The sequence below is a fragment of the Syzygium oleosum genome, unplaced genomic scaffold (genome assembly GCF_021117445.2).
Source record: "Syzygium oleosum isolate NSW1041296 unplaced genomic scaffold, Sole_v2.1 Sole_v2.03, whole genome shotgun sequence".
Lineage (NCBI taxonomy): Eukaryota > Viridiplantae > Streptophyta > Magnoliopsida > Myrtales > Myrtaceae > Syzygium > Syzygium oleosum.
Genome location: NW_026607487.1, coordinates 17,094,735 through 17,122,696, shown reverse-complemented (window position 1 = coordinate 17,122,696; position 27,962 = coordinate 17,094,735). Strand labels below are relative to the sequence as shown.

Here is a 27,962-nt window from a genome sequence, read left to right as displayed (position 1 = left end):
TGGCGGACGGAAGCCGGCGAAGGCAGCACTCGCCGGCTTCCCTCCGCCATGGCCGGCAGAGGGAAGAGAAAAAAAAAAGGAAAAAGACTAAAACACCCATGAGCGAAAGTATTATAGGGTAAATATGTGACATCCCAAAAATTTCGTCCGTTAGTTTAACGAGCGTACGTAACGGAACGTTACGTGGGAATTGAAATAATCGACGATGAGCTACGGAAGCATCAACTTTGGAAGACGCGGACGCTATTACGAAATCACCGTACCGTCACTTTGTCAACCACCGCAGGACCATCCTACAATTAAGTTCAGTCAACCAGCGAAGGAGAATCGTCCAGCAAAGCCCCAAGCCTCTGATTTTTTCTTCGCTCTTGCCGACCTATTCTTCTTCTTCTTCTTCCCTTCTCATTCTGTACTGCCCAAACAGAACCTCTTCCTCCGTTGGTTTTCTTCTGTTCTGAATTCCAGACCTTCACGCCGCCAAGTTCCTTCTCACCGTGGGCTTGAGGTGCAACGAAAGGCTTGAGAAGAATTTTCTGTGGTCCCCTCTCCATTTCCGAACCGCGCCGCGCCGTATTCAGCCGTTAAGGCAAGTGAAATTCTGCCTCCCTATAATAGATCGGAATGGGTCGTATGTTGGCGTGGCTTTAGGATATTGATGGAAATGGATGGTGGTGATGGAAATTAGCTGCTGGTTTGGGTGTTTTTGAACACCAAATTCGTGTGGATCAAGTCATGAGTTATTCTTGAACTTGAGTTGTGATTTCCAGATTCGGTTTCTACTGGACCTTTACTGCTTTCCAATTTTGTAGAGATTTCTGTGGTTATAATTTTGCAAGACTCCCTTCATGAAAGTTGTTCAAAACATCTGGACGTATAACATATTTTAATTTCAGAATTTTTGGAGTTGTTTTGGGTAGCACGAACGCCAGATCTCTAAGCCGTGCTTGACTGCCCTGGTGCTCTGTTTCAGTGACCTTTCCACATTCTTGAATTTTTATAAAATTTTATAGAATGATTCTGAACAAACGTCCTTCACAAAAGTTTTTGAGGATATATTTCTCTACAACATATTTAAATTTTAGAATTTTTGGAGAGGATTTGGATACTGAAATGGACTCATTTTGAGAGGCAAGGATTCTGTCCCGATGAACAGTTTTTAGTCTGACTTTAAGCTCCCGAACGAGGCATTTAAAGAAATAATTAGACTTTGAATCCTTCATCAAAAATGTTTATCAAGGTGTCTTCGGTGACATATCCAAAATTTAGAATTTTTAAAGTTCATTCACTATCTATTTAAGTCTGATTTTAAAACTGGTGCAAGGCTACCCAGTTTTACAAATTTATAAAGATTTACTATTTTCCACGTGAAATTGTTGGAATCTCAATTTGATATCTTCAGGAGATGAAATGTATAAACTCTGATCTTTCCAATGAGTCATGCTAGACCTTGATGTGATTAGCCACGTGTCGTGGGATGTGTTGTTGACGATTAGTCAAAGCGGTGCTTTAGTGAACAAGACCGCGAATGCGACTTACAATATGTCCTACTAAAGTGGTAAACTGTGAATGATGTGATATTGAGAAAGGATGATTGTTGTTGATGAACTGTGTACTACACGAAATGATTAGTTTGTGTGGGCTTGCTGGGTTATTAAATGCCGTCAGTCAGTGAACCAACGATGCCCCAAGGAGCCGTAGGGAATGCGGGATGCCGTGGTCAGTGGACTACGATGCCTAGGATGAGAATGCCCTAGATGCCCCGGGAGTTTGATCGGAATGCCGTGGTCAGTGGATCACGAAGCCTGCGCGGGCCGTTGAAAATTCCGGCGTACACCGCGGCGAATCGGAGTGCGCACCGAATCCCGCTAGACGAGAGTTTTCCTCCTTGCGTGTCCGGCGAGCACACTGGGCCTGTGACTTGGAATGAGATAATGATACCCAAGCAAGAGTGAAGTTGTGTGTGTATGTTTGAATCATGCTGTTGATAGGATAGTGATGGGAGTAGCACTGTACATAGCCTCCTTAGTATGAACTCACCCTTGTATCACCCATGTTTATAAATAAAGAAATGTTGAAGTTTAGTGCCAGTGATATCTTTATTGTTTTTATTAGTTATAAATTCAAGTTTTAAATGCTATTTAAAAAGAAAAGAAACGTTTTCGTGTGCGAACTCTTACAATCGCGTGAGGTTAGAATGACATATAGGAAGGGGCGTGCCTGGGATGCCACAAAATGTGTCACAGGTGGCATAGTTTGGGGTTTTTTGTGTCACGAAAAAAAATTCAGGGTAAATTTGTCGCAAATGGCATAGTTTAGGATTTTTGGTGGTATTTTCTCTAGAAAAAAATGGGGTTGGAACAAGAGAAGAGCCTCTTTTTTTTTTTTTAAGGACCATAAGGATACTTATCACAACTTTAGATGATTGGGTACACTGATCAGAAGTACGGCTTCTGGGTGACATGTAAATTAACATATCTAATAGGGTCGCGCATAGGCTCCTTAGAACGAGAAACAATTTATCGATCGTCGGTCTTCGTTTCCCTCGTTAAATTTGATGGAGCGTAGGAATATGGACCCTTCGAGGTAGGCATTACGTGGCTCACTAGGTAGGTCGCTCATCCTTGCACTAGTGGATCATTATTCAATACGAGCAGCTTAAAAGTCGGGATAGAATTAGACGGTTCGCCTCAAGGATGGAGGGACCGGATGTTTGACCGACCTGACCGATGGCATGGCGGAGATCCGATATAAATGTGGTGGGTCAAAGTTGCTTAAGGTCACTTCAGAAACCACCCCCGTCATCAGCCTTGGACGGAATCCAAAAACCTGTGCAGTGTTACATCCAGAAAACGTATAGAGGCCCAGGACTGAAAGTCCAGCCAACCTCAGCTCACACACACGCTCTCTCTCTCTTCTCTTCAAAACACACGCGAAACGGAGTCTCCCACCTAGGAAATCTGAGGACCCAAATCGCAATTTTAGGGCGCACACGAAATCATTTCTGTTTTTCTATTTTTCTATTTTTTTTGTTTCCAGGAACAGATTTGGAACAGGAATTGTTTGGTAATGCATATTCATTTTTCTATTTCTGTAACAAATTTCTATTTCAGAAATAGGTTTGGAACAGAAATCAAAACTAAAAAAAATTTACTTTTCTATTTCTGAAACAGAAATGAGAAATATAAACTCTTCTTATCGCTAGCCCTCGCTACTAGCCGGTCACCTTTTGCTGCTCGCTATTATTGCTGGCCGCCTCCCGCCACTGTCGGCCGCCTCCCGCCACCGCCGACCGTCTCATCCCACCGCCATCTTCCGCCGTTTGCCGCCGCCCAACGCCGGCCGCAACCCGCCCATCGCTGCCTCCCACGTCCTTTGCCGCCACCTGCCCGCCGGCTCCTGCCCGCCGTCCACCGCCGGTCGCCTCTTGCCGCCGACTACCGTCCTAGGCCGGCCGCCACCCGCCATTGGCCGCCGTCCTCCGCCGCCGGCTACCGTGCTCCACCGCCCGACGCCAGCCGCCCTCCGCCATCGGCTACCTCCTGCCGCCGGCCGCCCCCGGGTGCCCGGCAGCCACCCACCACCGACCTCCGTCGTCCTCCGCTGCAAGTCGTTGTGCTCCATCGCCTGACGCTGGCCACCCTCTGCCGCTGGCTGCCATGCTCTGTCGTTGGCCGCCGTGCTCCACCACCCGACACCAGTCGCCGCCCGGCACCTATCGCCTCCCTCCGCCACCGGCCGGCCATCGCCCTTCGCCCCCCGCTGCCACCCGCCGTCCTACGCCGGCCGCTCGAAAGGGAGAAATTTTGTGTTGTTATCAAATAAATTTTTATTTCGAAAATAGAAATTTTGTGTCGTTATCAAATACGCATTTTTGCTTAAAAACTCATCCATAAAATAAAAATAAAAAAATTTATTTCTAGCTAGAAATTGATTTCTGAAACAGAAATGTTACTATGCACGTCCTTAGCTTTTCGCTTGAATGTGTATGAAGCGATGGACTGGGCTGTGTACAGCCCTTCATCGGCCGTTCAAGTTGAACGGTCCAACGCTGAGGAGCAGCAGGAGTTAACAAAAAAAAAAGAAAAAGCAGCAGCAGCAGCAGCGACAGAGATGGGATCGGGGCACGTGGACGAGGGGGCCCCGCGAAAGCGAACGGCCCCTGCCGCGTGGGTGTCGGAGTCGGGTGGGCCATCGCCATCGACATCGACATCATCATCAAGTTTCGAGCGCTGTGGGGACTGCAGAAGAGTCTGGGGGACTCTGTCAGACCCAGACCAGAGAGAGAGATGCTCGTGGGACGCTCGTGCGTCGTCAGTGCGCAGTGCAGCTGCAGAGGCCCACTGGGCCTTCCTTTCATTTTTTTAATCCTTACGAACTGAAACCCCCCCTCCCCCGGGCGGCGACTGCTCGGACATAGACGAGTCCGCGTCCGCGTCCCCACGGCGTGGCCCGCAGGAATCATCTCCGTCTGCACCATGCATCGGTCGCCACTTTGCATGCATGGGCGACTCGCTCTCGCGGTGGGGGGGGGGGCCCGACCTGAGCCCGACTCCTCCGAGCTTTCGAGTGGTGAAGGACGACCGGGGGTTGCGTGGCGGATTTGGGATGACCAGTCTTGGACGACACGTAGGTCGTGGATGGTGGGATGCGCATCGCAACACCATGCTCTTGCTCTTATCTATCTTTTGGTTCTTGGACGCCGAAACCGGGGCGGGCGCATGTCAATCACAAGATCGCGTCATAAAAATTCGATTTAAAACATGGCATGATCTGTTGAGAGCGCAAGGCTTCGGCTAAATCACCGAAGAAAAGCCCAAGTCCGAACCTATTAACATATTCAGTTGAGCTTATCTTCATTTAAAATGTTAAGTTAATAGATTATGGGCCAACTATGATATATTAACCTCGGTTCTCCGATATTCACACGTGCAACCTAACAATCTCCCACTCACGTGTGAGTTTAGTGTTAGGCCTTCCGCATTAACTTATATCAACTTAACCACATTGATTCCTGAAAAAACAACCAATTGGAAAAGTTATATTCATGTCTCTAATCTTCCGATTTACCAACAAAACAAAAGAATTATAACATTTGATCCCTTTATCAACAAAAAAAAAATTGTGATATAATGTTTCTAGATTCCTTCATTTAGATATTAACAAAACACCATAATAGATTGGGAGGTCCATCAATCTTCTATCGGCTCTCACACCAATATCTTTCGCCTTTGAAGATTGCTGAAAGGGAGCTCAAATCTGAGCCTACTGAATTTACATTCACTCAAAAACTTTAGCCAATGAGTTGTGGGCCAACTACAAAATATTAATTGCTTCATATTACATTAATTTTCTAATATAAGACTTTTTCAACATAATTTACTCGTGTATCCTAACACGATCTGATAATTGTGTTTACTTACACCATACGAACATGACTCGAAAATTAACCGATTGATTCGACGTGACTAAAGTAACAGAGATTAGACGAAGCCGAGTGGACACAATCGCATGGTACTAACTCGTTCATTTAAATGGGCTATAATGGTGATCGTAGCGTGACGGAAATTATCACCCCCGGCCGCAACAGTCAAACTATCTACTGTGATCCGCTTTTTTTTCTTTCTACCAAACGAACTTAGTCATCAGTTTCCCACAATAAATACGTACGGCTTTTTCTTGGTTACCTATCCTCCTTGGACACGAAACACTCACTTTCATACGCAAGAAAAATGTATGCTTTGAAACATGTCTCACCAATCTCCCAAACGGGACGAAATTCCCACCGGGACACGAGTGATTCAGATGTGATGTTTGTTTTCGCAGCATGACCTGCACCGGACTTACGACATTGCACCCGACTTATGACGTCGTTTGTTTATGGAGTTTATTTTGCGCACTCGACTTTCCATTCTTAGATTTATGTGCGTTTAGTCATTCACTATTATTTCACTTTGCACGGACCTTAAAAGTGTTATTTTCATGTCATCTCCCCTCTCTTGGTAGCTTAAGACTTTCGATTGGACTTTCTAAGAAGCGAAGCAAGAGCTAGATGTCCACAATGATCGAGGGAGGAGTTTGTAAGGCTATGCAAAACTTAGATCGTGACGATGTCAACATAGTCAAAATTCGATCAGAAAGAGGTGCAATAACATATCGGGTACGCCCAGCGAGGATTATTTGTTGCCCTCCCTAGCCACTTAGTGCGATTATTTTACAGATGACAGATAATTTATGAAACTTTGCGGGAATTTTTTTTCCGCTTTCTGAATTAGGGAATTGCAAATCTGAGTTTCTACCGTCTAATCGAGGTCGAATTACCATCGCTAATCTCTGGTCACTAATCACGCGGGACCTTCTTGTCAAATCAAACATCGAAACAGCACCAGAAATGGGCATATTCTTCTGCCCGGATGTGCAAATCGAATCAATCAAATGACGCGGACACACCCTGCGGATCTCCTTCCTCTCCACGAGATCCAACAAACAACAAGTGGGGTCGTTTTCCGTTTCCCTCAATATACAATCTCGAGCTGCGATGCACTGCACATTCGGTGACGACGACCTAAGGAACACATTGCATCACCAGGTTCACATGCCATCTTTAATGGGCGAGAGAGAGCGAGGTTAGCGTTATTCCCGGGCGACGACTCAGCGTCCGTCCAGCGACCGGCTTACATGAGCGAGAAAATATCCGGTGGCGGACGCAATCTCGGTTCACACTGACGGTTCCATGTGCACCATTATAGTAATGGAATAAAGTAAGGGCGGGGGGGGGGTGTCGATTATCATATTCCATTTGATTAATGCCCCAAAATGACAGAAGCTGTCGACGTCTCTAGCATAAATGGAGGTGCTTGAAAAATGCATCGCCGATGGCAGAAGCTACAGAGGATTTGCATAAGCCCATTCCCATTTCTTGACTTTTGAGTCCCTTTCCCATCTCTTTCACGCTCCGTGGCGGGGCCTGGGACTGCGACAGAAGTGTTAAAGAAACTGCGGGGAAAATGGTGTGCACCATTTCTTGGGGACTTTTATAATCCCGGGTCGCTTTCACCAGCTTCGTTTCGCGATTTGTCCTGTTGTCGCCTACCGAGCGAGTCCATGGCTCCCAGGTTCGTCAATGGGTTTCTGGAGAGCAGCACCCGGTGTCCGACCGCTCAGGGCTCGTTTTCCCCCGGCTCAAAGTAGCTTTAAAATCAGCGGAGATATTTCTTTCCGCAGATGGGTTGTGATCGTGGTTAAGTGTACGTTTTCGTAATGAATAGCTACTTGATGCATGCCGACATTGGAAGGTCGGTCCGTGAAAAGTCCCGAGCCTTGTTTTCTAGCGAGAAGTTCTGAACATGTTTGTGCATTTGATTCATTTCTATGGAAAGGGGGGTTTATTCAATGGCGAGACTTGAATTCCAGATAGACATCAACTGCATCAGAATCTGGTTTAAGTGAAACTAAGGCCACAGATTCAGCAGCGGAAAGTTGTGATGCGCTTGTTGCCTTGATTTTGTACTGTCAAGACTGATATTATCGACTCACAAAAGATGCCAACTCTAGAAACCACCAGAATTTACTTCTTCTACTTATAGCTAGATGCATCGTACCAGAGCCTACCCTTAAGATGCATGGCATTTGTCCTGTTAACATTTCGTTTACTCAGTAAGACGAGGACCAGAAGGGGTTTTCTTCAGCTGGGAAAGTAAAATTGCAAGAAATTGAAGGTGGGTTCTGGTGGAAGGTGTATCCATCTTCAAATCTGGGAAGGAATTCCAGGGGCAAGAGGATCTTGGCGAAACTATCATCCTCGTCCTGCGAGAAGTCCGAGCAGTCTGGTTCGAATACGTGGGAGGAATTTGCGGGCTCTAGCACCGACTCCGAATCGAACACGTCGCTCTTGGCCGAACTCGCGTCCTCCTGCTTTAAGATCGTGGCATCCTCGTTCGAAACATCCTCGAGAGTTGAGGGCGTGGTTGTTTTCTTAGTCACTCTGTGCAATGAATCATCAACTTCGAGCGATCTCTCCTCGCTTCCTTTTGCTCTGCTCCTCAGTTTGTCTTTGAGAGAGAGGACCTGATCAACAAGCAAAACATAGACGAATTGATGATGAAATTGTAGCGAAAATGATCCCGAAGCCAACCAATCCCGAATCGAAAGAGGAACTAATCTCACAATGTGACTTGCCGGATCAGTTCTTCGACTCACATCTCGCACGTTAAAGTTTGGCGCAATTGATATTTTACCAAATCTAGACCCATAAATGTTGCATTCCTCTATGTTGTTATCCTCCTCTCAAAAGGCAAAGATTGATTCAGAATGTCACCCCAACCATATTATAGATTTTATCATCTGACATACCTTCTTGCAAGCTTTAATTCCCACGTGACATTGCTATATTCAATGGTTCATAAATTAAACTAGAGAACATTTCATTACCTCCCCTTTCAAATTCTCCTTTTCTTTGATAAGCTTGTTGTGATCAGCCTTGAGGCTCTCGTAGCGAGCTTTGAGCGAATCGAACTCCTTCTCCAGCTGCTTGGTCTTGTACCGGGCTCGCCGATTTTGAAACCAGATTGCGACCTGCCTCGGCTGCAGGCCGAGCTCCTTGGCAAGCTGGATCTTCCTCTCAGGCTCGAGCTTGTTCTCCACCTCGAAGTGCCTTTCGAGGAAGTGGACTTGGTCAACCGACAGTCGCCGCTTCTTCACAGGGGGCTGATAGCTTCCTTCGCAATAGTCCTCTTCGATGGTTTCTTCCTTCAGATCAATCTGTCGGAGGTACTTGGTATCTCCTCCTCCAGAAACGTCCTCAAAATTGACCATTGATTTTGAACCTGATATTTCGACAAAAGAAGAAGAGCATTACATTTAACATAATCAGCAAATTTACTGAAACCCACATCAATTCGAGGTAAGAAAACAGAGTGAGTGCATGGATGAAAGAACCCTCACTTACTAGACGCAGTGGCACATTAAAGTCAGGGAAGATGAAACAACATTAGAGTAAAAAGTGAATCTTTGGACTGTTAATGTGATGGTTAAGCAGAAAGCTGGCATCTTTTCTTCAATAAAGTAAAATACACAACAGGGCCAGGGATCGCTCTGCTTTTTCAAGAGGAAAAAAGAGATCAAGAAGAGGACTGGAGCGGAAAAGCAGCTTTGAACTTCTCCAGTTCTCCCAATAGAACAAGACCCAATTTGCCACAGCTTCCACAACCCAGTAGGGCTTGACGGATCGCAAGCCAAAGAAAGAAAAATGTGCTTAAGATACCAACGGAAACGAAACAACAAAAACCTGAAAGAGAATGAAAACCCAGAAAGCGACCAAAAGAAAATTCGCAGTTCCAAATGTACAGGCTAATTACCATGATGAGCCGTCGAAGAAGAAGGAACCCAGACGGACTCAAGAGCCTCAGAAGAACTTGGCATCAGCGTTTCTTCATTAGCGAAAGCGTCCGGGTCTGTGTCGGCAGAATAGGGTTCTTCACTGGCCATCATTTTTTTTTTTCTTTTGTTCCTCGTACCGTGCCTGTGAATTATGGACTTACGAGAGAGAGCATTAAGTGGCCATGATTGTGGTTCTAAAAGCAAAAAGATCTTTGCTTTTGTGGGACAACCTTGGGAACGTATCAGGCCTGCACTGGAGACTACTATAAGAGGCAGTCGTGCGCGCGCGGAGAAGAGCCGAGTACTTCGCCCACAAGAGAAAGCAAGGATTGTGGTGTGGGGAAGTATGGGATTCGTTCTTTCTTTTCTTTCCTTCTTTTCTTTCTGGTTGAAGGAGAGCTCGAAAGCTGAGACCCCTTTCTTTCCTTCTTGCTTGTGTTCTCGGTCTGTTGTTGTTTTCCTTTCCTTGAATCTAAAGATGAAAACTTGAGGTGGAGGAAGAGAGGAGAGGAGAGGAGGGGAGGAGAGAGAAATTCCTCCTTGGGAAGGAGAGGGTTGCAGATTCTTATATATTGACTAGCTTGTTGAAGGTACATTGGGCTTTCTTTTCTCCTCGGGCAAAATCGACAGGTTTGGCGATTTTACGATTCGGCCCCTGCTGCTAACCCCTTTGGTTAGTGAAGAAATTAAGATATGTGTAAAAACACGGGGAAAGTTACTTTGATTTGTGTCGCTTGTAAGGGATAGAAAAGTGACCAACATGAGGACAAGCCCGTTCATACCTTTGTCCATCTTAATGTTTTTCAACCGAACACGAGAAGCCAAACTCATCCCAAAAAGATTAGCTAAATTCTACGATAATTATGTCAAGATAGACTCTGATTATAATTGGGTTGACATCTAATATCCAAGGGTCTTAAGTTTTATATCGCGCTCAAGAGTTATCATGAGTTCACGACGGCGCATTAAATAATTGCACCCATTGGTTTCTCAAGAAAAACGAGCATCCAATATCAAGATGGGAACCCGACAAAAACAATGGTTTTTGTCTCAATTTGCACACGAGAGATCCATCGCTAATCGAACTGAAGATTTCTTAAACTGTATAAGCACGAGTCTTGTCGAGGCAAATGTCGTATCAAGTCCCGATCATCTCGTCGAATGTCGAGTTTGGTATAGCTAGTCCCTAGTTCTTAGAAGTTAAATTGGATCTGGTAACTACAAACCAATGTCTTAAGCAGCATTTGAGCTAATAAAGTGGCTCATGGAAGTGACCACGAGCACTACAACCATCTCAATCAACAGGCCTCCGTTGCTATCTTTAGCAAATCCGTAATCATTTGACAATGAGATAATGATCATTAAAGGCGACACCTTTCCTAGCGAAATTGAAGGATGATCAATGAAGAACCGGATGATTAGTTGAGCTAAAAGCTCGTGATTAAGATTTATGGGTTTCATTGCATAATCCTTCCCCCCTAGGAGAAAAATGGACTAGGGGCAAAGTGGTAAAGTGGGGGGAGGGTGTAGCGGGGGTGTAGATGACAACGAGGTGAGGGGAGAAGAGAGAGAAGACAAAAGCAACCCGTCCAATCAATCGCTATCGAGGGGTAGGATCGTAATTGCATCGGGGGGAAATTGAAGGCGATGACTCATCGCCCCCCCCCCCCCCTCCCCTACCCTGCCTATGAGCTATGATCCCTTTATTTTCCTTTGTTGGCCACGACCTATGCTTTTTAATTAAGGGATATGATTTTGACAAAAAATAAAATAAATAAATAAAATTAAGGGATATGATCAATGGGGGAGATGATTCTCGGGTTCGTAATAAATTGTAATATTTTTTTTGGTAATTCTAATGTAAGTATAAAAATACATAAAATTTACAAATTTTATAGGCAAATGATCAAGAATTTACCCTTTTTGGCGATCTGATGACAGCCGTCGTCAAGGATCTGGAAATTCGTTCTCCAAGGGGCCCTTAAAAACATTTCAAGAAATTTCTTCATTTCTTTTTGGGTGATGCATTTGTTCCCGTCCAAGTTCACACAATAATTCCTTTTTTTTTAAGCTATCTATAATCATTCAGGTATCGGAATCTCTCGTCATCCCTCTTTACGAGTTAAGGCTATCTTGATTACCATATAAAACTATCGTGATATAGAAATAGAAGTTGCGATTTACATTTATATAAAAGCTAGACTGAAAATGAACCTTGATTGTGATAACATGTGATGAGAGATCGATCTCGGGGGGCCATAGTCAAGTTCCATTTTTGGGGGATTCTTTCATTTCTTTTAGTATATAGATCCATCTAATTTGGAAATCCATAGCATCATGCACGTTGCAATGAAGGATGGTCAGTAATGCCACAAGAATTTTGAACTTTTGTTTGTTTTTCACAGTTAGATACCATAATTTCTTTTCGGTTTAATCAAGTGTCTCAACTTTTTACATCGAGCTCGATGCGGCGCTTTTATTCAGTGAGGCGCCTGTCATTTGTTAAAATAAAATAGGAAACCATAAGCCATATTTAAAAATAAAAAAATCCTCAAATTCTTCTCCTGGTATTTCCAGAGAGGCGGAGATCAAGTATTTGGCTGGTTTTACATGGTTAATTTACTCCAATTTTCCTTTTGTGCATTGTCTACGGTGGGAATTTCTAAAGAGGGTATGATTGAGGAGTATCACATATAACTATTAAGCATTTTTTTTTTTTAAATTTTAGCAACGGGTGTCTGGAATTTTTCGAGCGCACGATCAATTCCCACTTTATATTGAGATATACCACAAGACAAAATAAGTTGATCGAGAGCATGGCAATCTCTTATTCCACACACGTACAGTAATTTTCGGACGATCACAGGCCCGTGCTCGTAAGGCGGCCCCGCCTCAGGTGAATGCGCAAATTTTTTCATTCGAACCTAGGTTTAAAAGGAAGAGGACAAATATTCTCATCATTCGAGCAATCCCTCAAAATTCTAGACAAACAAACTCTAGAAGTAACATATTGATTTTCCAAACACTGATTGTGCGCAAAATAAGAAGAAGTAATACGTCGAAAAGTCGCAATTTTTTTCTTGTTTACCTCATTAATCAATCAGCAATTTGGAGGGCATCTATTAATAATAATAAAAATCCCTGTGGAAACAAGTACAAAGGAAGCTTTCATTTCTCCTTTATTTCTTTTGCAGACCTTTCCCGACTCGATCGGCCAAGGCCGCTCTGCGACCTACCGACCCGCCGCATCACCCCGCACCCAGTTTTGAATCGCTTCCCCGATACGGCCGCTCAATTCCCGGTCGGATACGACCGAACCGCGACAGCGACACGGTTGGAATCCCGGCGTCGCGTTTTGAAAAGCAGTTTTTTCACAGTGCATCAGAAGCCCCATCTGAATCATCAAAACAACCGAGGCGGCGGTCGGTCCGAGGAAATGAAAGACGGAGCAACTTTCGATTCCTCAAGAAAAGGGAAGGGCGGGAGAGAGGGAGAGAGGGAGAGAGAGAGAGAGAGAGTCTGCTCGACTTTATGGAGTTGTTTTTAAGAGCTCGTGCAGGACGATCGTTTGCCTTGAGGCGATGGCTTTGCATAGAAGACAAAGCAGATCGACTTTAGACGATGAATAGTTTTTGAGTCTCTAGTGAGGACCATCCCAACCTGTGCTGTACAAAGAATTCAAAAGATGATGCTGGGAGTGGGAGGCATGCCGGTCATTGGGCGGAAACTGGCCCTTTTTGGTAGTGGTTGGTGGGGAAGATGCGGAGCAAGTAAAAAGCTCGGAAACGTCAGGAAAATGTCCCACAGACGCTCGTGGGTGCGCAGAAACTTCGTTCAGAACGTTAAGTGGGCGGTCGTCGTGATGGCGAACGAGGACGTGGCGTAATCGAAATGGTCTAGAATCACCGCCCGTTGAATGGATGATACACAGGATGACGTACATACACAGGTCTTTTCGAAGAAAAGACCTCGTAAAGATAAAAGAACGAATTCTGTTGCCCGGTAATGCAATGATGGTACAAGGTTATCGTCATTCTTTTCTTAGCTAATGTTAGACGTGTAGGTTGTAATTTCAAGGAAACATATTTTAGGTTGCGTATGTCAATTATTTTGTATCAGACAATAGATTCTGTTCAGAAATGATTCTTTTTTATTCTGTATCCGAAAATAATTTCTAAACATTTGAAGGCGTTTAGTAATTGTCCAAAATTTCTATTCTCAGAATAGAAAAAGAATAGAAATGCGTTTGGTGACTACACAAAATGTCTTTTTATTAATAATATTTTAATATTTCTTTCTTTTTTTTTTCTTTCCCTTCCCTTTCTTGGCCAAGGCCGGTCGCCGGCGCCGGCGAGGCCTCACCGTCACGGCCGCAAGCCGCCCTCGCCGGCCTTGGCTTGTGGCCGGTTGCCGGCGGGTGGCAGGCCGAAGAACAACAACAAATAAAAAAAAGAAGAAAATCAAGAAGAATCAAAAATGGAAAAATTGTTTCAGAATCAAGAAGCTACTTTTTTTTTCTTCTTGATTTTGTTCCAAAATTGATTCTCGGAACAATTTTTTGCAAAATTGTGCCTGGGCACAAAAAATTTAACAAATGAATTTCTACTCCCAAACTGATTCTAGGAATAAAAGAACAGAAATTGTTACTATTTCGCAAGTTGCCAAACAGCCCTTAGTAGCCTTTTCTGTTGTCCCGGGGAAAAAAAAGGGAAAAATAACACAGATGGTTCATGAATTTTAGTCTAATGTATAATGTGATTTTTGAACTTTTAATTTATTTAATGTGATCCCTAAATTTTAGCCTAATATTCAATGTGGTTCTTGAACGTTTGGTACATGCTCAATTCAAAATTAAGGACTAAATTGAACATTTTCATGTAGTTCGGAGATTATATTGAACATGTACCAAATGTCCAGGGATTACATTGAATATTAGGTTAAATTTCTGGGATTAGGGATCACATTACACACCGGACCAAAGTTCATGGATCGTTTGTGCCATTATAAAAAAAAAAAAAGAGCCTTCATGAATCCGAACCGGCCCATATGGCATTTTCGGGTCGGGCCCATTGGGCTCTGCACCAGCATCGGCATCGGCCGAAACAGCAGCTGAAGCACGTCGGCTTTCGCTTTCACGTTCACGTTCAGATCCCTCCAGCACAAATTCAGTCGCAGGGCGAACTCGACGTACATCTCCGAGCAGGTGAAGCTCGCGCTCGCTCATCTCCGCGCTCTCCTCCACCGGCCGGTGCGCATTTTCGCCGTCGCCCGGCTCAGATCGCGTCCTCCTCTTCGCAGCTTGCGCTTCGGTTTCCGCTCCGCGAGATTGGTCGCCGATCCTCTCTCCGGGGCTCCGATTTCGGTACGTTTCACAGGCGCAACCGCATTTGGTTTAGATCCGGTTGGATCCTCTGGCGCTTCTGATCTGTTCTAGAGGCTCCTTTAGTATCATTTGCCCTGTGAATAGTTTTTTTGCTGCTTTTGATCTTCGTTCTGCTTCGGTCTTGGTTAGCGGACTGTAGATGCTTTGCTTGCTACAATTCCGATGCGTACGGGCGTGCCTGTTGACCTTCTTAGTCAAATTAAGAGTGTTGGGGATGAGGATGCTTAAGGGAGTTGGAGATCGGGCTTTGGTTGTTACCTATTTTTTCCCATTGGAGCGGAGCAGATGCTGGGTAGCCATTGATGGGCGCTCGATATGAGTTCATTTGAGCTAAGTAATGTTTGAAGTTCATTCTCTTTGATGTATTCCGCGGAGGATGCATGCTCTGGCTAATTTTGGGCAGATTAGTAGATAATCTATATCTAATTGAAATTGGCATTGGGTAGGCTACCGATCAACCTAAACCAAAAGGCGTCCACTGCCTCTGATTAGATGCCGATTGACGATAACTGGATGAGGCGACACCTCTTTGAAGCATTAGATTATGCCAATTAGTATGTGCCTTTTACTATTGGTCTATAAACCTGACGGATGTCCTGTCTTCTTCTTCTCGAGGTGCCAGGATACTTACATCTGCCAAGCTTCATCATAACCTTCAGGCCCCGATATTTTAGCAGCGTTTTGCTGTCCAAGCAATGAATTTTCTGCTGCGGCCCTCACCAACTGTTGCTGCCGAACAACCGAGTGTCAACGGAAGCAATACCGACATGCATAAAATGTCAAGACCTGTGGCGACTTTAGAGGGTCTGATAGCTGAAGATTCGTTTCCACCGTTTGATAGCGCTGAGGATTCTGGCGGGGAGGCTGCTAGATATGAGGATGTGAGCATTGTCGGTTCAGGTACAAGCAGTGATGCTTCTCTCCTGGGGAGCCATTCAGATGTTTCTGAAGAAGAAGGATGGATAACCATACCGTCCAGTAAGTCCTAACCATCACACTGGTTCTTTTAAAGTATATTGTTTTACATGACACTAACTTGAACAAGCACACGAATTTTTTTATTGCCATGTATGAGCTTACGTGTTCAAGAAGTGCCATCCTTCACTTTCAATGATCTTTCGGCATGTATTATCAAGAAGAGTTTTGCTTCTCGTTTAGTCTAATGCTTGCTGAAGATTTCAAGAAATTTTTGAAAGTTTTGGACTTTCATTTGCCTCATGGAAAGGGCATTGAACGAGAGTGGGAAAAAAACATTTAATGAGATATTGAGTGCCACTTGCACCTGATGAAAAGGCGTGCAAAGATATAGTGTAGCTCAAATGACTAGGGATTTCAAACAAGGTCCACCTTATGAAGTACATCCTCGGGACTTAGTCCTATATCCATTGCGCATGTACACATCGATATAAATGAGATGAGCAACCTGTCTTTCTTTCTTGATATAACCCTAGGTCTTTAGACTCATTTGATTATTTGGATATGGACCATGGAGGGTAGTTTCATTCCCATTAGTTGACGTGTGTGGCAAAGTGAAATGAATTTTAATCAGTATGAAGTTCCAAATTAATGCCTCCCTAGTTACTGCATTTTTGTAATAGCAGGCAATTGTGGGTTTGAATTATTGCCACTCGTTTGATAAATTCCGGACCTTATATATAGTATGTAGTAAAAAAGAAACACAAGAGTAACTTGGAAAAAAAATAGTTCAAAAGTTAGCCTTCTCTTGCATGCGATTGAGACTTTTACATCTTTGTACAGCACTCTATTAAGATTTAGAACAAATTTGTTTCAGCTTAAATTTTTCATCTTGTTAAACTGAATTTTGTAAAGTTATAGGCTTAATATTCTAAGATACATGTGACATTTAAGAAAATTTGGAAGTGTCCAATCTGATTCCGCGTCATTATTAACTGGAAGTGAGATTGCAATTTTTGGTTCCACATCTATCATCGGGACTCCTCCTTTCCCATTCTCCTGCATATCTGCTAATTCAACAAGGCATATTCTGATAACATGAGATGGAATGTCCTGCAATTATGCCATTGACTAAGAGTCTACGAATGAGGTGGCAAACATTTAACCATATCAAAGTTATTTAGGATAACTAGTGTGAGGAACATCATCTTGCTGACCTCCTACATTGCTTGAAGTTCTTGTTAACTGAAGCTTTTGTCCTCTACCATGATTGACACATCAAAGCTTCCCAGATTTATTGATTCTCTTGCATCGATTCTTAATCTCCTCATGCAGAAAAACTCGCCGAGAATTGGATTGATGCTCAAGATGTACATTCATTGCGCTCTTTGGACCGTTCTTTTGTTTTTCCAGGTATCTGAATTTGTAGTAATCTTTCTTCAGCTCATGTGGATATTGTACTCACTGTGTTGAAATCAACTTCATCCAGGTGAACAGATTCATGTGTTGGCATGTTTGTCAGCAAATGAGCAGGATACTGAAATTATTACTCCCTTCAAAGTTGCTGCCGTTATGAGTAAAAATGGTATTGGACAGAGTGGCAGAAAGGTGAATGGACTTCTTGGGGATGGCATGGATGCAGTGTCGGATAATGCAGAAGTGCATGCAGATGGTCAAGATATAGAGCAGAATGGCGTAAACCAATTAAAAGGGAATTCTGATGCTCAAAAGGACTTTACTGCTGGTGAATCTCTGCTTAGAATGGAAGACCAAAAACGAAAGACAGAAACGTTACTGCAGAAATTCAAAAGTTCTCATTTTTTTGTCAGGATAGCTGAGTCAAATGAGATGCTTTGGTCAAAGAGAGGAGCTCATAAGACGTCTTCTCACACTTCTGTCAAGGAAGATCAGAGTTCTACCGCAAATGAGAGCAGCATTGCAAAAGATATGTCACGGCTCAATGCAATTATAGATAAAGGGAATTTTGATGCCAATGTCTGTGGTGGAGTGGCAAGGAATACCGTTCAATGTCATTCTCTTGCTAATGGGGATGTAGTGGTATGTTTGACAAGTCTCCTAGATTCCTAATATGTTTTTCTGGTCGTGTTGCTTCTTAGATAATTGGAGAAGTTAGATATTTTTTCACACATCGATAGAATGGGAATTATGTCTCTACCTTGACAGTCATCCCGTCAAACCAAGCTTCATTCAAGTCCAAAGCACGATAAAATATGCTTCGATTCAAGGATTGTTTGTCGGACTTGATTTTTTTAGGGCCTTTGAGATTGTGAACTATGCCTTGTATGCGTGACATGCCCCTCCACTATAATTCCTTACTTCCGTTTTGTGCTAACATAAATTATACTAGCGCCGGGATGGTTAGCACATATGCAATATGCTTCTCCTCCTCTCTGGGCAAACATTTCAACCCTTCATTTGGTTTGTGAACCCTACACAATGATCTCTTGGTAATTACTAACTTTTCCTGAAACATACACAGGAAGTCTTTTATTTTAGTGTTATCTTTGTCATGGTGTGCACCAATCTCCAACTTACACCAGAACTTCTGGAAGCTGTCCCTGTGATTTTTTATCAGTGTCATATATGACATGCTGGATGGATTAACTACTGGAACTAGCTAGTTCAATTGGTCATTTTCATTCTGTTTCTTCTTTGGAAGGATGCAGGTTCTTCTCCAAGTGAATGTTGGCGCTAATTTGTCGGAAGATCCTGTCCTCGAGATTCTTCAATTTGAGAAGCATCAGACCAAAAATGTGTCTTCCCATAGCAGGGATGATGTCTTTCATGCAAATCAGGAACCTTGTGGAGAGCTATTGACTTGGTTGCTTCCCTTGGACAATACTCTTTCTCCACCAGCTCGTTCGTTATCTCCCCCACCTTTAATTACCAATCCTGGAATTGGCAGTACATCTCAAAGGCCCAACCTTGCAGGCACCTCTGGCTCTCAGCTCTTCTCTTTCGGCAATTTTAGAAGCTACTCCATGTCTGCAATTCCCCAAACTACTGCACCACCACCGGCACCTGTCACAACGCCTAGCTCTAAGCCCAAATTTGAACTTGAAGATTGGGATCGGTTCTCATACCAAAAATTTGTGAAGAACCAAAAGACTGATAAAGAGGAGCTTTTATCTTTTAGAGGTGTCTCACTGGAACCGGAGAGGTTTTCTGTTTGTTGTGGGCTAGAAGGTGTATATATACCAGGAAGAAGGTGGAGGAGGAAACTTGAAATTATTCAACCCATTGAGATTCACTCTTTTGGTGCTGACTGCAACACTGATGATCTCCTTTGTGTGCAGATAAAGGTGTAACCTCTGCCTCTTAACTTAATCATGTTATAACTAGCATTTTATTTCTTATAGACAACTGTATACCTTGTGATGTGTTTTCTGAAATCATATGAATCGGAGGATTCTATGCTAATGCTTGAACTCACTACTGCAGAATGTTTCTCCAGCACATGTACCAGAGGTTGTGGTGTATATAGATGCTATAACAATTGTGCTTGAGGAGGCCGTGAAAGGTGGACCCCCACTATCCTTGCCCATTGCATCTATTGAAGCTGGAGATGAGCATAGTTTGCCAAATCTAGCTCTCAGGTTTTCCTTACAACGCCTATCTCTTTGTGCCATTAATTTCTTGTGGTCATAACATTTCTGTGATGGTCATCCTTTTTGCGATTGGCGCAAAATGATAAGTGAATCTGCTATTCAGTAGAGAACTTGTCTTGTAGGATTCCTAAACTATTATTCTCAATCACGCTCCAATGTGTGCTCTAGAAGAAAAGTACACGCTAAAAAGGAAGATTTTGCCTAATCATTAAGTGACAGCATGCAGAAATGCTTTGTGGCTTTTCAAGCTTGTCTCACGTCTTTCATTGAAGTAATGCTCGTTCAGTCAAATAATTTTGGCTGATAAGTTGTGCGAATGATTAGTAGATAGCCAAAGAGATGCCTATGCTGGCAACAAGGTTGTCAACTGGGTACGTTGGGGCCACAGACCATTTTTAACTGATCAAACTGGGTCAAAACTGTTTCTACTTGTTCACCTAGGTAGTTTCAGTTCAGAGAAGAAATGGGCTTAGATTGAGGTAAGAACCCTTGACCTGGCGACATGGATTCATCAGAGGTTGGTGCTCCGTTGATATAGCTGCTATAGCTTCTATCAAAGGATCACCTTACTGCCATTGCAAATTAATTTTCCCTATCTGGTCGGCTGCAATGTGGGGCTTGCTGTTCCCTTTGAACCACCATGGTACCAAACTCATAGTGAGATTGCATCTGATGTCATTTCTCTTGACGCAGTACCAAAACGACAATATAAAATATGGCTTGTTGGTTCAAACTCTCAGGGTGGGGTTGGACCAGCATGTGGACCCTTGATTGTTTCGTCTCTGTCCAGTTTCAAAAAGTATTGGCTTTCAGACTCTTCTGAGTTTCACCATTCTAATCTGGTCATGCAAGTGAGAATATTTAAGACCATTTTTTTTGGAAAATGAAATGTCAGCCGGTTAAATAAATTTAAATGCTATAATTTTTTTTCTGGTTAAATGATGACATGAGGTTTTTGACCATGCAGAGTTCGGTAATCGCTGATGAATTTTAGACATTTAAATTACTACTTTATTATAGATCCGTACTCCCATCTCCTTATGTAGAGTCATTGATTTTCATTGCAGGAGAGGTGAAGAGCACTCTTTCATTCTTAAACCAGCAATTTCTGCATGGAAGAGGTTTAGTGCTCAGGATCGAAAAGGTACTCAGTCGTCACAGCTTATGGGCGGAACCGCATCAACTCTGCGTGTTTCCTCTAAAATTATAGAAGGGAAGAGTAGTCCTTCAGCATCCGATCACTATGCAGTAATGGTATCATGTCACTGCAACTACACTGGTACTTATCATGCTTTCGGATTAATTTTGCTTCTCAAACTCTCATAGAATTTTTAACTGCTTCATTTATTTGAACTTCCTTTTCTTTTGCATAATTTACGTGCTCTATGCAGAATCAAGATTATTTTTCAAGCAGCCGACAAGTTGGCGACCTCGTATCTCGAGGGATATTATGATCTCTGTTGCTTCTGAGATGTCAAGAGAATGTCCTGGACCAAATGGTGTGGTCCCGCAGCTTCCCGTGCAGGTGTGACATAATCTGAGGAACTCTTTATTAAATCAACCGTTTGTTGACACTTACCTGAATTATTCCAATTCCAGGTTCTAACACTCCAGGCCTCAAACTTGACATCAGAAGATCTAACTATGACAATTCTTGCACCAGCTTCATTTACTTCACCTCCTTCTGTACTCTCTTTGAATTCCTCGCCCACGTCACCTATCAGCCCATTTTTAGGGCTTTCTGAAGTTGCTGGAAAATACAGCAGCCACGCACATGGCTCTACAGTGCAGAAGTCAAGTGTAGTGGCTCCTTCATTAGAAAATAAGAGCGACGTTCACAGTGAAACCAAATTAGTATCTTTAAATGAGCAGGCTTCCCCAGTATCAGATGCTATTTCAACTTCCGGTTTCGGTTGCACACATTTATGGCTGCATAGTAGAGTTCCATTGGGGTAATCCTTCAATTCACTTATACTTTATTTCTTCCCATTATTAGTCACAGTGGTGATTGAAAGAGTCCTCATTTTAATCTCAGGTGTGTACCCTCTCAAACAACGGCAACCATCAAACTTGAATTACTTCCTTTGACTGATGGTATTATTACGTTAGATACTCTGCAGATTGATGTGAAGGAGAAAGGTAACTTCATTATCTCACTCTCTCCTTGCCTTTTGATGCATGAGTTGTCGAAAGGAAAGCATAACATGGCCATTGTGGCACCTTTACTTTGTGTTTGGCGGTACAATTGCTAGCATGTCTTGATAGGGCATGTCGCTTAATAACCAGACTTTGGGAATCTTGTGTGGAGAACGAAAAGCACTGTATGGGTATTTATAAGTCTTTGCAGTGGTGTCATGCATTTATCAGGTGCTTCTTGTTGCCTGCTTGACATTTGCTGAGCATCTAATATTACTGTTGGGAACTTCTTGGTGAGTGTTGATGTGAAGATCGAGTGTACTCATACTATGTTGTGTAGCCGTCCTCTGTCTTGCCCTTGGATTCAGATGAGACTTGAAGATCCTATCTATCTGCTTCTTTCGAAATTCGCAGGTCTTACGTACATTCCAGAGCACTCACTGAAGATAAATGCCACTTCCAGTATTTCCACGGGGATTATTTAGAATCCATATACTACAGACGGTTATTCTTTCACACCCCTTATAACCGAGTGAGAAAATTCAAGATTCGGCGCCAAGCCATCAGGTAGTTGCATGGCGTGTTCACGCTCTCGACGTGTAGCCTGATATGTGCCTCCTTGTTCCATTGGTGCTTCGGATGGTGTGTCGCTGCGTTGAATTGAATATGAAAATGAGTGCATTTTGGATGTATCGCTTGGGATCACGAGTTGTATAGCAGGATATGAGGAGAAAAGCATTCTTTGTAATACCCCATGGTGGGATGGGACTTGGCATTGTAGATGATGAACTTGAGAGTGCGTGGATAGTTACCTCATTGCAGTAATATCTCTGAGAGACAGAATGACAAATAGCAAAGAATACTCGATTCTTGCCGTTCGGCTTCGAATCTCCAGGATCTCTTCTTTTCAGTTACTGGACTTTTCTTCTTTATTCGCTCGGATCGATTTCTGATGGACGGAAGCGGCATTTGTCCACGAATAATGGATGAGCAGAAGGTTTGCGATTCGAGTGCTGTTGTCTGTCTATGGAGTGCGGAAGTTTTGTAAGGAGTTTGAAGACCGTTATGCAATTACGAGGAAGATATACAGTTGCCTACTGAATTCATGTTTGTTTATAGTGAATGAAAGGGCAAAAATCAATAATGAAACTACGACTCCGGACGTTTTACAAAGAAATCACGTTTGTCGTACTATTCGCAAGAGTAAATAGCTATCAACTTGTTATGCTCGTCTATCGCGCCCTACTTATTCTACTAAACCCAATTTTTGGTCATAGATTCTAAACTCAATTGTTTATTAACTCGCATATAATGTCTTTATAAATATAATCAAACCTTGAAGTTAAGGATGTATCGTGTTTATTACATTAATAGTACATTTATGTTGCGAAAAACGAATTATTTGAAAAATATTTTTTATAGAAATGATCACTCGAATTATTTACAAAAATGAATAAACAAAAAATATGTTCATCGTTCTTAAAATTATTTTATCGATAACGAAAATATTATTAATTGGTTAATTATTTGAAATAATATAAGCAATCATATTAAAAAAAAACTTTTACATTTTTTATTTTTCGCAAAGGAAGAATTAATTGCCCAGTTTCCCATTCATTTACGAGACGAGTGTGGTGGCATCTCAAGACTTACCGCACGCAGAAACAGCGAAGCGAAGCGGAAGAGGAAGAAGAAGCAGAAAGCGCGAGCTTCGTCTCCTTCGCAGCAGCACATCCGTCTTCTTCTTCTTCTTCTTCTTATTCTTCTTCAGAGAGAGGGAGAGAGATGGCGTGGAGAGGGCAGCTGTCGAAGAACTTAAGGGAGCTCAGGTTCCTCTTTTGCCAATCCTCCCCCGCCAGCTCCCCCGCCAGGTTCGTGTTTCCTTTTGCCCTCGCCCCTCACTCCGCGTCGTTGAGTTCGTCCGTCGATCGTTCATGTGTTTTGCGGGTTCGATTTGGTGGTTTTGTGGGGGTGGGTTATTAGGTCGTTCGTGGAGAAGAATTACAAGGAGCTGAAGACGCTGAACCCCAAGCTCCCCATCCTGATCCGCGAATGCCGCGGCACCGAGCCCCAGTTGTGGGTCAGATACGGTAATTGCGCCTTTCGCCCCCTGCAATCGTTTCGCTCCCGTTCAGTTTAATGTGATGTGCAATCCTCAAGAATTCGTAGTATTTCGCGTGCGTTGCCGTGCGAGAAATTCGACTCGTCGTCGGGTAAGATTAAGATCGAATTTTTGTGGCTAAATTGTTCGGGCTTCCTAGATTAACAGCTGGGTGTACTTGTGTTTAGAGCGTGTCCGCGCTGAATTGGTGGGTCAGGGGTCGGAATTTCGTGGTTAGTGATGGATCAGGGCAGGCATTGTCTGGAGAAGAGGAAACTGGCTATTTTGTGATTAGAATAGATGATAGCCCGACATGCTGCCTCCGTGGGTTGTAGATTGGGGCATTTTGGACAATAGAGCCGCTGCCGGCTTGCCATTACATTTGTAGATGCGTTCCCTCTTCTAAATGATTTTGTGGGTTGCTCCGCCTTGGTGCCTCTTATTGAAATCTTTATATATGCTACACGAGAAAGGAGATTGGAATTGCTTACCATTTTGCTGTCGGTACTTGGTAGATTTCCAAATGCAAGTTGATTCGGTTGTCTTTCTGAGGGAACTTATGGCCTCTGTCTCGTGCCAAGTTAGTTCTACTTGTTGGTTATATAACTTTGTAGTGAAATGTCCTGGAACTTGAAGGTCATTAATGCTGCGGATTATGACTTGGAGAATTGCGTGGAATTTTGAATGAAGCTAGAAGTACGTTAATGATTGGCCCAATAAGTGCCTTATACTTTTTGCTAATTGTCTATTGGCGGTTGATATTGTGTAGCAACTTAACAAGGGGGATTCCTGGAGTTGTTAATTACAACTCTTGAAGTGGTTGAATGATTTTTTGAAGTTACTACTGACCTTTAGCAGTTCCTTGGAAAGATAGTTCCCAAGTTTTGCCATGTATGAGGTAGAAATCTGTCAATTTAATCGTTTTCAACCACTATGGTATATCTAGTCATTTCATCTTGCAGAAGCTTCTCTGCGGTTGGGATTTCTCTTCATCCTTTGTCTCACCTTTACTTGCTATATGTGCAAATATGAAACTGCATTTACCAAAGTTGTGTGAGTTTTGATGTCTCATCTTCCCTCTTTCTTCTTCATTAGAAACTTTTCGACAGGCTTTATATGAGAATATCAAACAATAACTTGTTACCCCGAGTTAATTTTTTTGCTTTTCAGTTGGATTATTTGTATGAATATCCAAAAAATGTAGAGAACAGGTCGACAGATATGATTATCTCTCATCATGGCACGACAACTAACTTCAGTCGATGCCACTGTTATCCTCTAATCGATAATAGTGGTTTGCTGACTAAAGGATTTCTACGAATCCCATGTATTGCCCAAATTTCATGCCATATTATGTCAAGCTTGTAGTTTTCAATGTGTTCTTGTATTTAAGTGTGCAGCTTGTTGGTTTATTGATGTTGTGAAACAAGCTAGGGCATGAACAGCAAAGAAATACTCTAACAGAGTATCGAAGTCCTTCTTTTTATTATAATTTAAGTATGATGAACAGTGCCTTAAGAGAACATGGTTTCAATCTCAGTATAGAGGAGGTATGCCGTAGGCACAACCAAAAGGAGATCGGAAAAATTTAAATTCAGTCAGACAGCTTATTAATCCATTATGGAACTATGAAATTTTCTTTTTTGAGAAGCAAAGCAAAGATGACAATTTTGCTTTTATGATAAAGGTTTAGCTTGGTATCTTAATTATCACTCCTAATCAGCACATCTTATGATAATAATTTTAGCTTTTTAAGTGACCCCGGTGATTTACCGGCTGTAGGTGCCCAATTACTATCCAAAGGAAGTTTTGCCTTTATCTTCTGTTTGTGTTCCTTTCTCTTCTTGCCTTAATTGAGTATTCCTGTGAAACCATTAACGTATTTAATTTCTTGTTTAATTTAGACTTCGGTGTGGAGAAGGGCATCCGTTTGGATGGTTTGAGCGAGGAGCAGATCTTGAAGGCACTCAAAGAATTTGCAAAACTGTAACCCGATAGTTTTGGTTGCGCCGTCCTGAATGAAATAAATCATTTTCTGTAAGGACCATCCTGTTAACTGTTTGTCCTTTCTGGGATGATTGCCGGGTGTTGGAACTTTTCTGTTATTGATCTGTTTGCAGAATCAATCTGCACATCTGCTGCAAGTTCAACAGATATGGATTATGGCTAATTGAAAATGGTCTTTTGGGGACTCGAGCTTGGTCGATGATCTTGATTAATGTGCAGCTTAAACTTGCTTGTTATTGGAATTATCTCTCTTACTTAGGGCCCGTTTGATTCGGCTTTTCAAATACAACTTGGGAGAATGCAAATACCTTTAGGTGAAAGCCACTTGGGGAAATGCAAGTGGTGTTTGGTAAAAAAAAATTTGTGAAGCTACTTTGGCCTAAGTAGTGTTTGGTAAATTTTTTTTTGCAAAGGGCTTTGGCAATTTGTATTTTTAATATTCCGGTTTTGCCCCTATTACTATTCATCTTCTTCACCGGCGAGGGTGGCCGGCGAGGGCGGATCTGGCAGGCGAAGGCCCGGCGAGGGGCCGGCGAGGTCGCCTGACCTAGGCGACGGTCGCCTGGGGTCAGGCGACCGCCCAGGCGCCGTCGCCTGGGTCGGCGGTCGCCCGGGGTCAGCGATCGCCCAGCGACCGCCGCCCGGGTCGCGCAACCTCAGCGACGGCCGCGCGACCCGTGCGAGCGCCGCCTTGGTCGCGCGACTCCTGCGACCGCCGACCTAGGCGACGGCGCCCCGGGCAGCCGCCCGACCCCAGCGGCCATCGCCCTGGTCAGCGACCTCGCCGGCCTGTCGCTGGCCAGATCCGCCCTCGCCGGCCCTTCGCCGGCCACCCTCGCCGGCCACGTGAAGAAGATAAACAGTGACAGGACAAAACCGGAAAATTGAAATTTGAGTGAGAGCAATTTGGGAAGGAAAAATAGGCTTCAGCATTCCACAAATGCTGGCTTTCGGCTTTCCGAGTCCGGAAAGCCGAACCAAACGGTTCAGTATTTTGGGAAGGGGCTTTGGAGGCCGAAAGCCCCTTCCCAAAGCTGAACCAAACGGGTTACTAAGGTACGGCCGATTGGGCTGTCCTGCTGCCAAATTCAGCTAAAGTATCTTCTCAAAGATGAATGTGCGATGTGCTACAGCTTACCTTGAGGTTAATAAGCAAGCGCAGCTTTTTCAACCTCCGTCGAAGAGCCTAAGGAAGAACGTGAACCCGCATGGAGTAACTTAGTTATTTTAGCGTACGAAGGATGCTTCACAGGAAAATGCAATTCGCCAAGGATTGAGAATAGAATCGTTTTAGTTCAGCTTTCGAGTGGATGACAAATCAACAGGGGCAAAAAAAGGTGTTGAACTGTCTTCCTGCCTCATTATCTCCGAAGTGTCGACTTACTCTGCTATGTTGCAGAAGAGCAATGCTAATGCATTCGTGTACTGAGATGTGCACCATCTGACTTGACTTAACACAGGCGACATCTTTGTATACGGATCGATTAGGCCTAATTTATGGATATATTTGAACTATCAACGGATTCTCCGGGCTGTATTCTTGCAACTTATGAGATGCAATGACTGATCAAGCGGCTTGACTACAAGGAATCAGCGGAGGAGAAATTTCGCGTTATGTATGGTAATCTGTCCGACATTCAGAGTTCGCCAAAAGGAAAAAGGGCGGGTTTCCCCCCTCGGAACTCCCACAAGAGCTCTCAGCGAGAGAAACTCCCACTTCATAATAGATGATTCATTATTATCTTAAAGAAACTCTCAACAGCAATCCGAGCTCTCCACGGACGAAGAATCCTAAGGAAACGAGAACGCGTTCTGAAAAAGGTGGCCGAATCGGTCGCAAAAGGTTGTCCTCTTTCTTCTCCTGGCGACAACATAGTCCATTGGTCGCCATCCCTAGAAACAAAAACCTCGCAGGCTCCTTTTGGAGTTACTAATCCTAGAAGCAAACGCCACATCGCATTTCTGTTTTTATTGTCTCGTCGCTAGTTCGCCCGTGGGTCTTCATTGCTCAAGGAAATCAGGCAAAAAAATCAGGAAAAACAGAGAAATTTAGCAGCGTCCCCTTTGAGGGGTATAACTCTTTACTATTCTCTTGCGCTCCCTTGGGATTTTAGACAGACCAATGATTAGTTTCGTCATATGATAAATAGGAGCTTGATTTATAATTCTAGGTAAGCAAGCCGCTTGACTGAGAAACCGAACAAGATATTCTCGTGCATGCTTTCCTTCTTTCTCTGGAGGTGATGTGATGGCTGTTATAGTACTACACAGAGGGGAAAAGGCCAAAAAAGAAAAGAGAAAAGCGGCATTAATTTTATATTCGACAAATACTGCTTTTAGAAAGTGCAACCCAATCGGTCCTAATTACATTATACATATGCCAGATCGATCATGAAGTTTTCAATTTTGCTAATTT

At 43.3% G+C, this 27,962-nt stretch overlaps 3 protein-coding genes across 6 annotated transcripts; 2 read left to right on the top strand and 1 right to left on the bottom strand.

Annotated features, from left to right (window-relative positions):
* Positions 1–7,546: 7,546 nt before the first annotated feature.
* Positions 7,547–9,922, bottom strand: LOC115672045 (homeobox-leucine zipper protein ATHB-54-like). Of its 3 annotated transcripts, none has more exons than XM_056309593.1 (4): positions 9,606–9,922; positions 9,354–9,531; positions 8,428–8,822; positions 7,547–8,064 (listed from the first exon to the last, which is right to left on the bottom strand). In XM_056309593.1, the coding sequence occupies exons 2-4, from the start codon at positions 9,484–9,486 to the stop codon at positions 7,651–7,653; spliced, it is 942 nt and encodes a 313-aa protein (XP_056165568.1). In that variant the 5' UTR covers positions 9,487–9,531; positions 9,606–9,922; the 3' UTR covers positions 7,547–7,650. The 3 variants fall into 3 exon arrangements, with proteins under 3 accessions (XP_056165568.1, XP_056165569.1, XP_030449658.1); XM_056309594.1 differs by having other exon boundaries at positions 9,354–9,517; XM_030593798.2 differs by having other exon boundaries at positions 9,354–9,922.
* Positions 9,923–14,493: 4,571 nt separating this feature from the next.
* Positions 14,494–22,326, top strand: LOC115671880 (uncharacterized). 2 transcript variants are annotated; one of them, XM_030593548.2, is made up of 11 exons: positions 14,494–14,737; positions 15,381–15,736; positions 17,009–17,086; positions 17,163–17,731; positions 18,361–18,996; positions 19,136–19,290; positions 20,370–20,581; positions 20,694–20,827; positions 20,902–21,254; positions 21,338–21,441; positions 21,853–22,326. In XM_030593548.2, the coding sequence occupies exons 2-11, from the start codon at positions 15,454–15,456 to the stop codon at positions 21,921–21,923; spliced, it is 2,595 nt and encodes an 864-aa protein (XP_030449408.1). In that variant the 5' UTR covers positions 14,494–14,737; positions 15,381–15,453; the 3' UTR covers positions 21,924–22,326. The 2 variants fall into 2 exon arrangements, with proteins under 2 accessions (XP_030449408.1, XP_030449409.1); XM_030593549.2 differs by having other exon boundaries at positions 15,374–15,736.
* Positions 22,327–23,071: 745 nt separating this feature from the next.
* On the top strand, positions 23,072–25,733 carry LOC115672088 (NADH dehydrogenase [ubiquinone] 1 alpha subcomplex subunit 2). The gene is made up of 3 exons (XM_030593852.2): positions 23,072–23,309; positions 23,422–23,528; positions 25,444–25,733. Exons 1-3 carry the CDS (start codon positions 23,224–23,226, stop codon positions 25,527–25,529), a joined length of 279 nt encoding a protein of 92 aa, XP_030449712.1. The 5' UTR covers positions 23,072–23,223; the 3' UTR covers positions 25,530–25,733.
* The last annotated feature ends 2,229 nt before the right edge of the window (positions 25,734–27,962 follow it).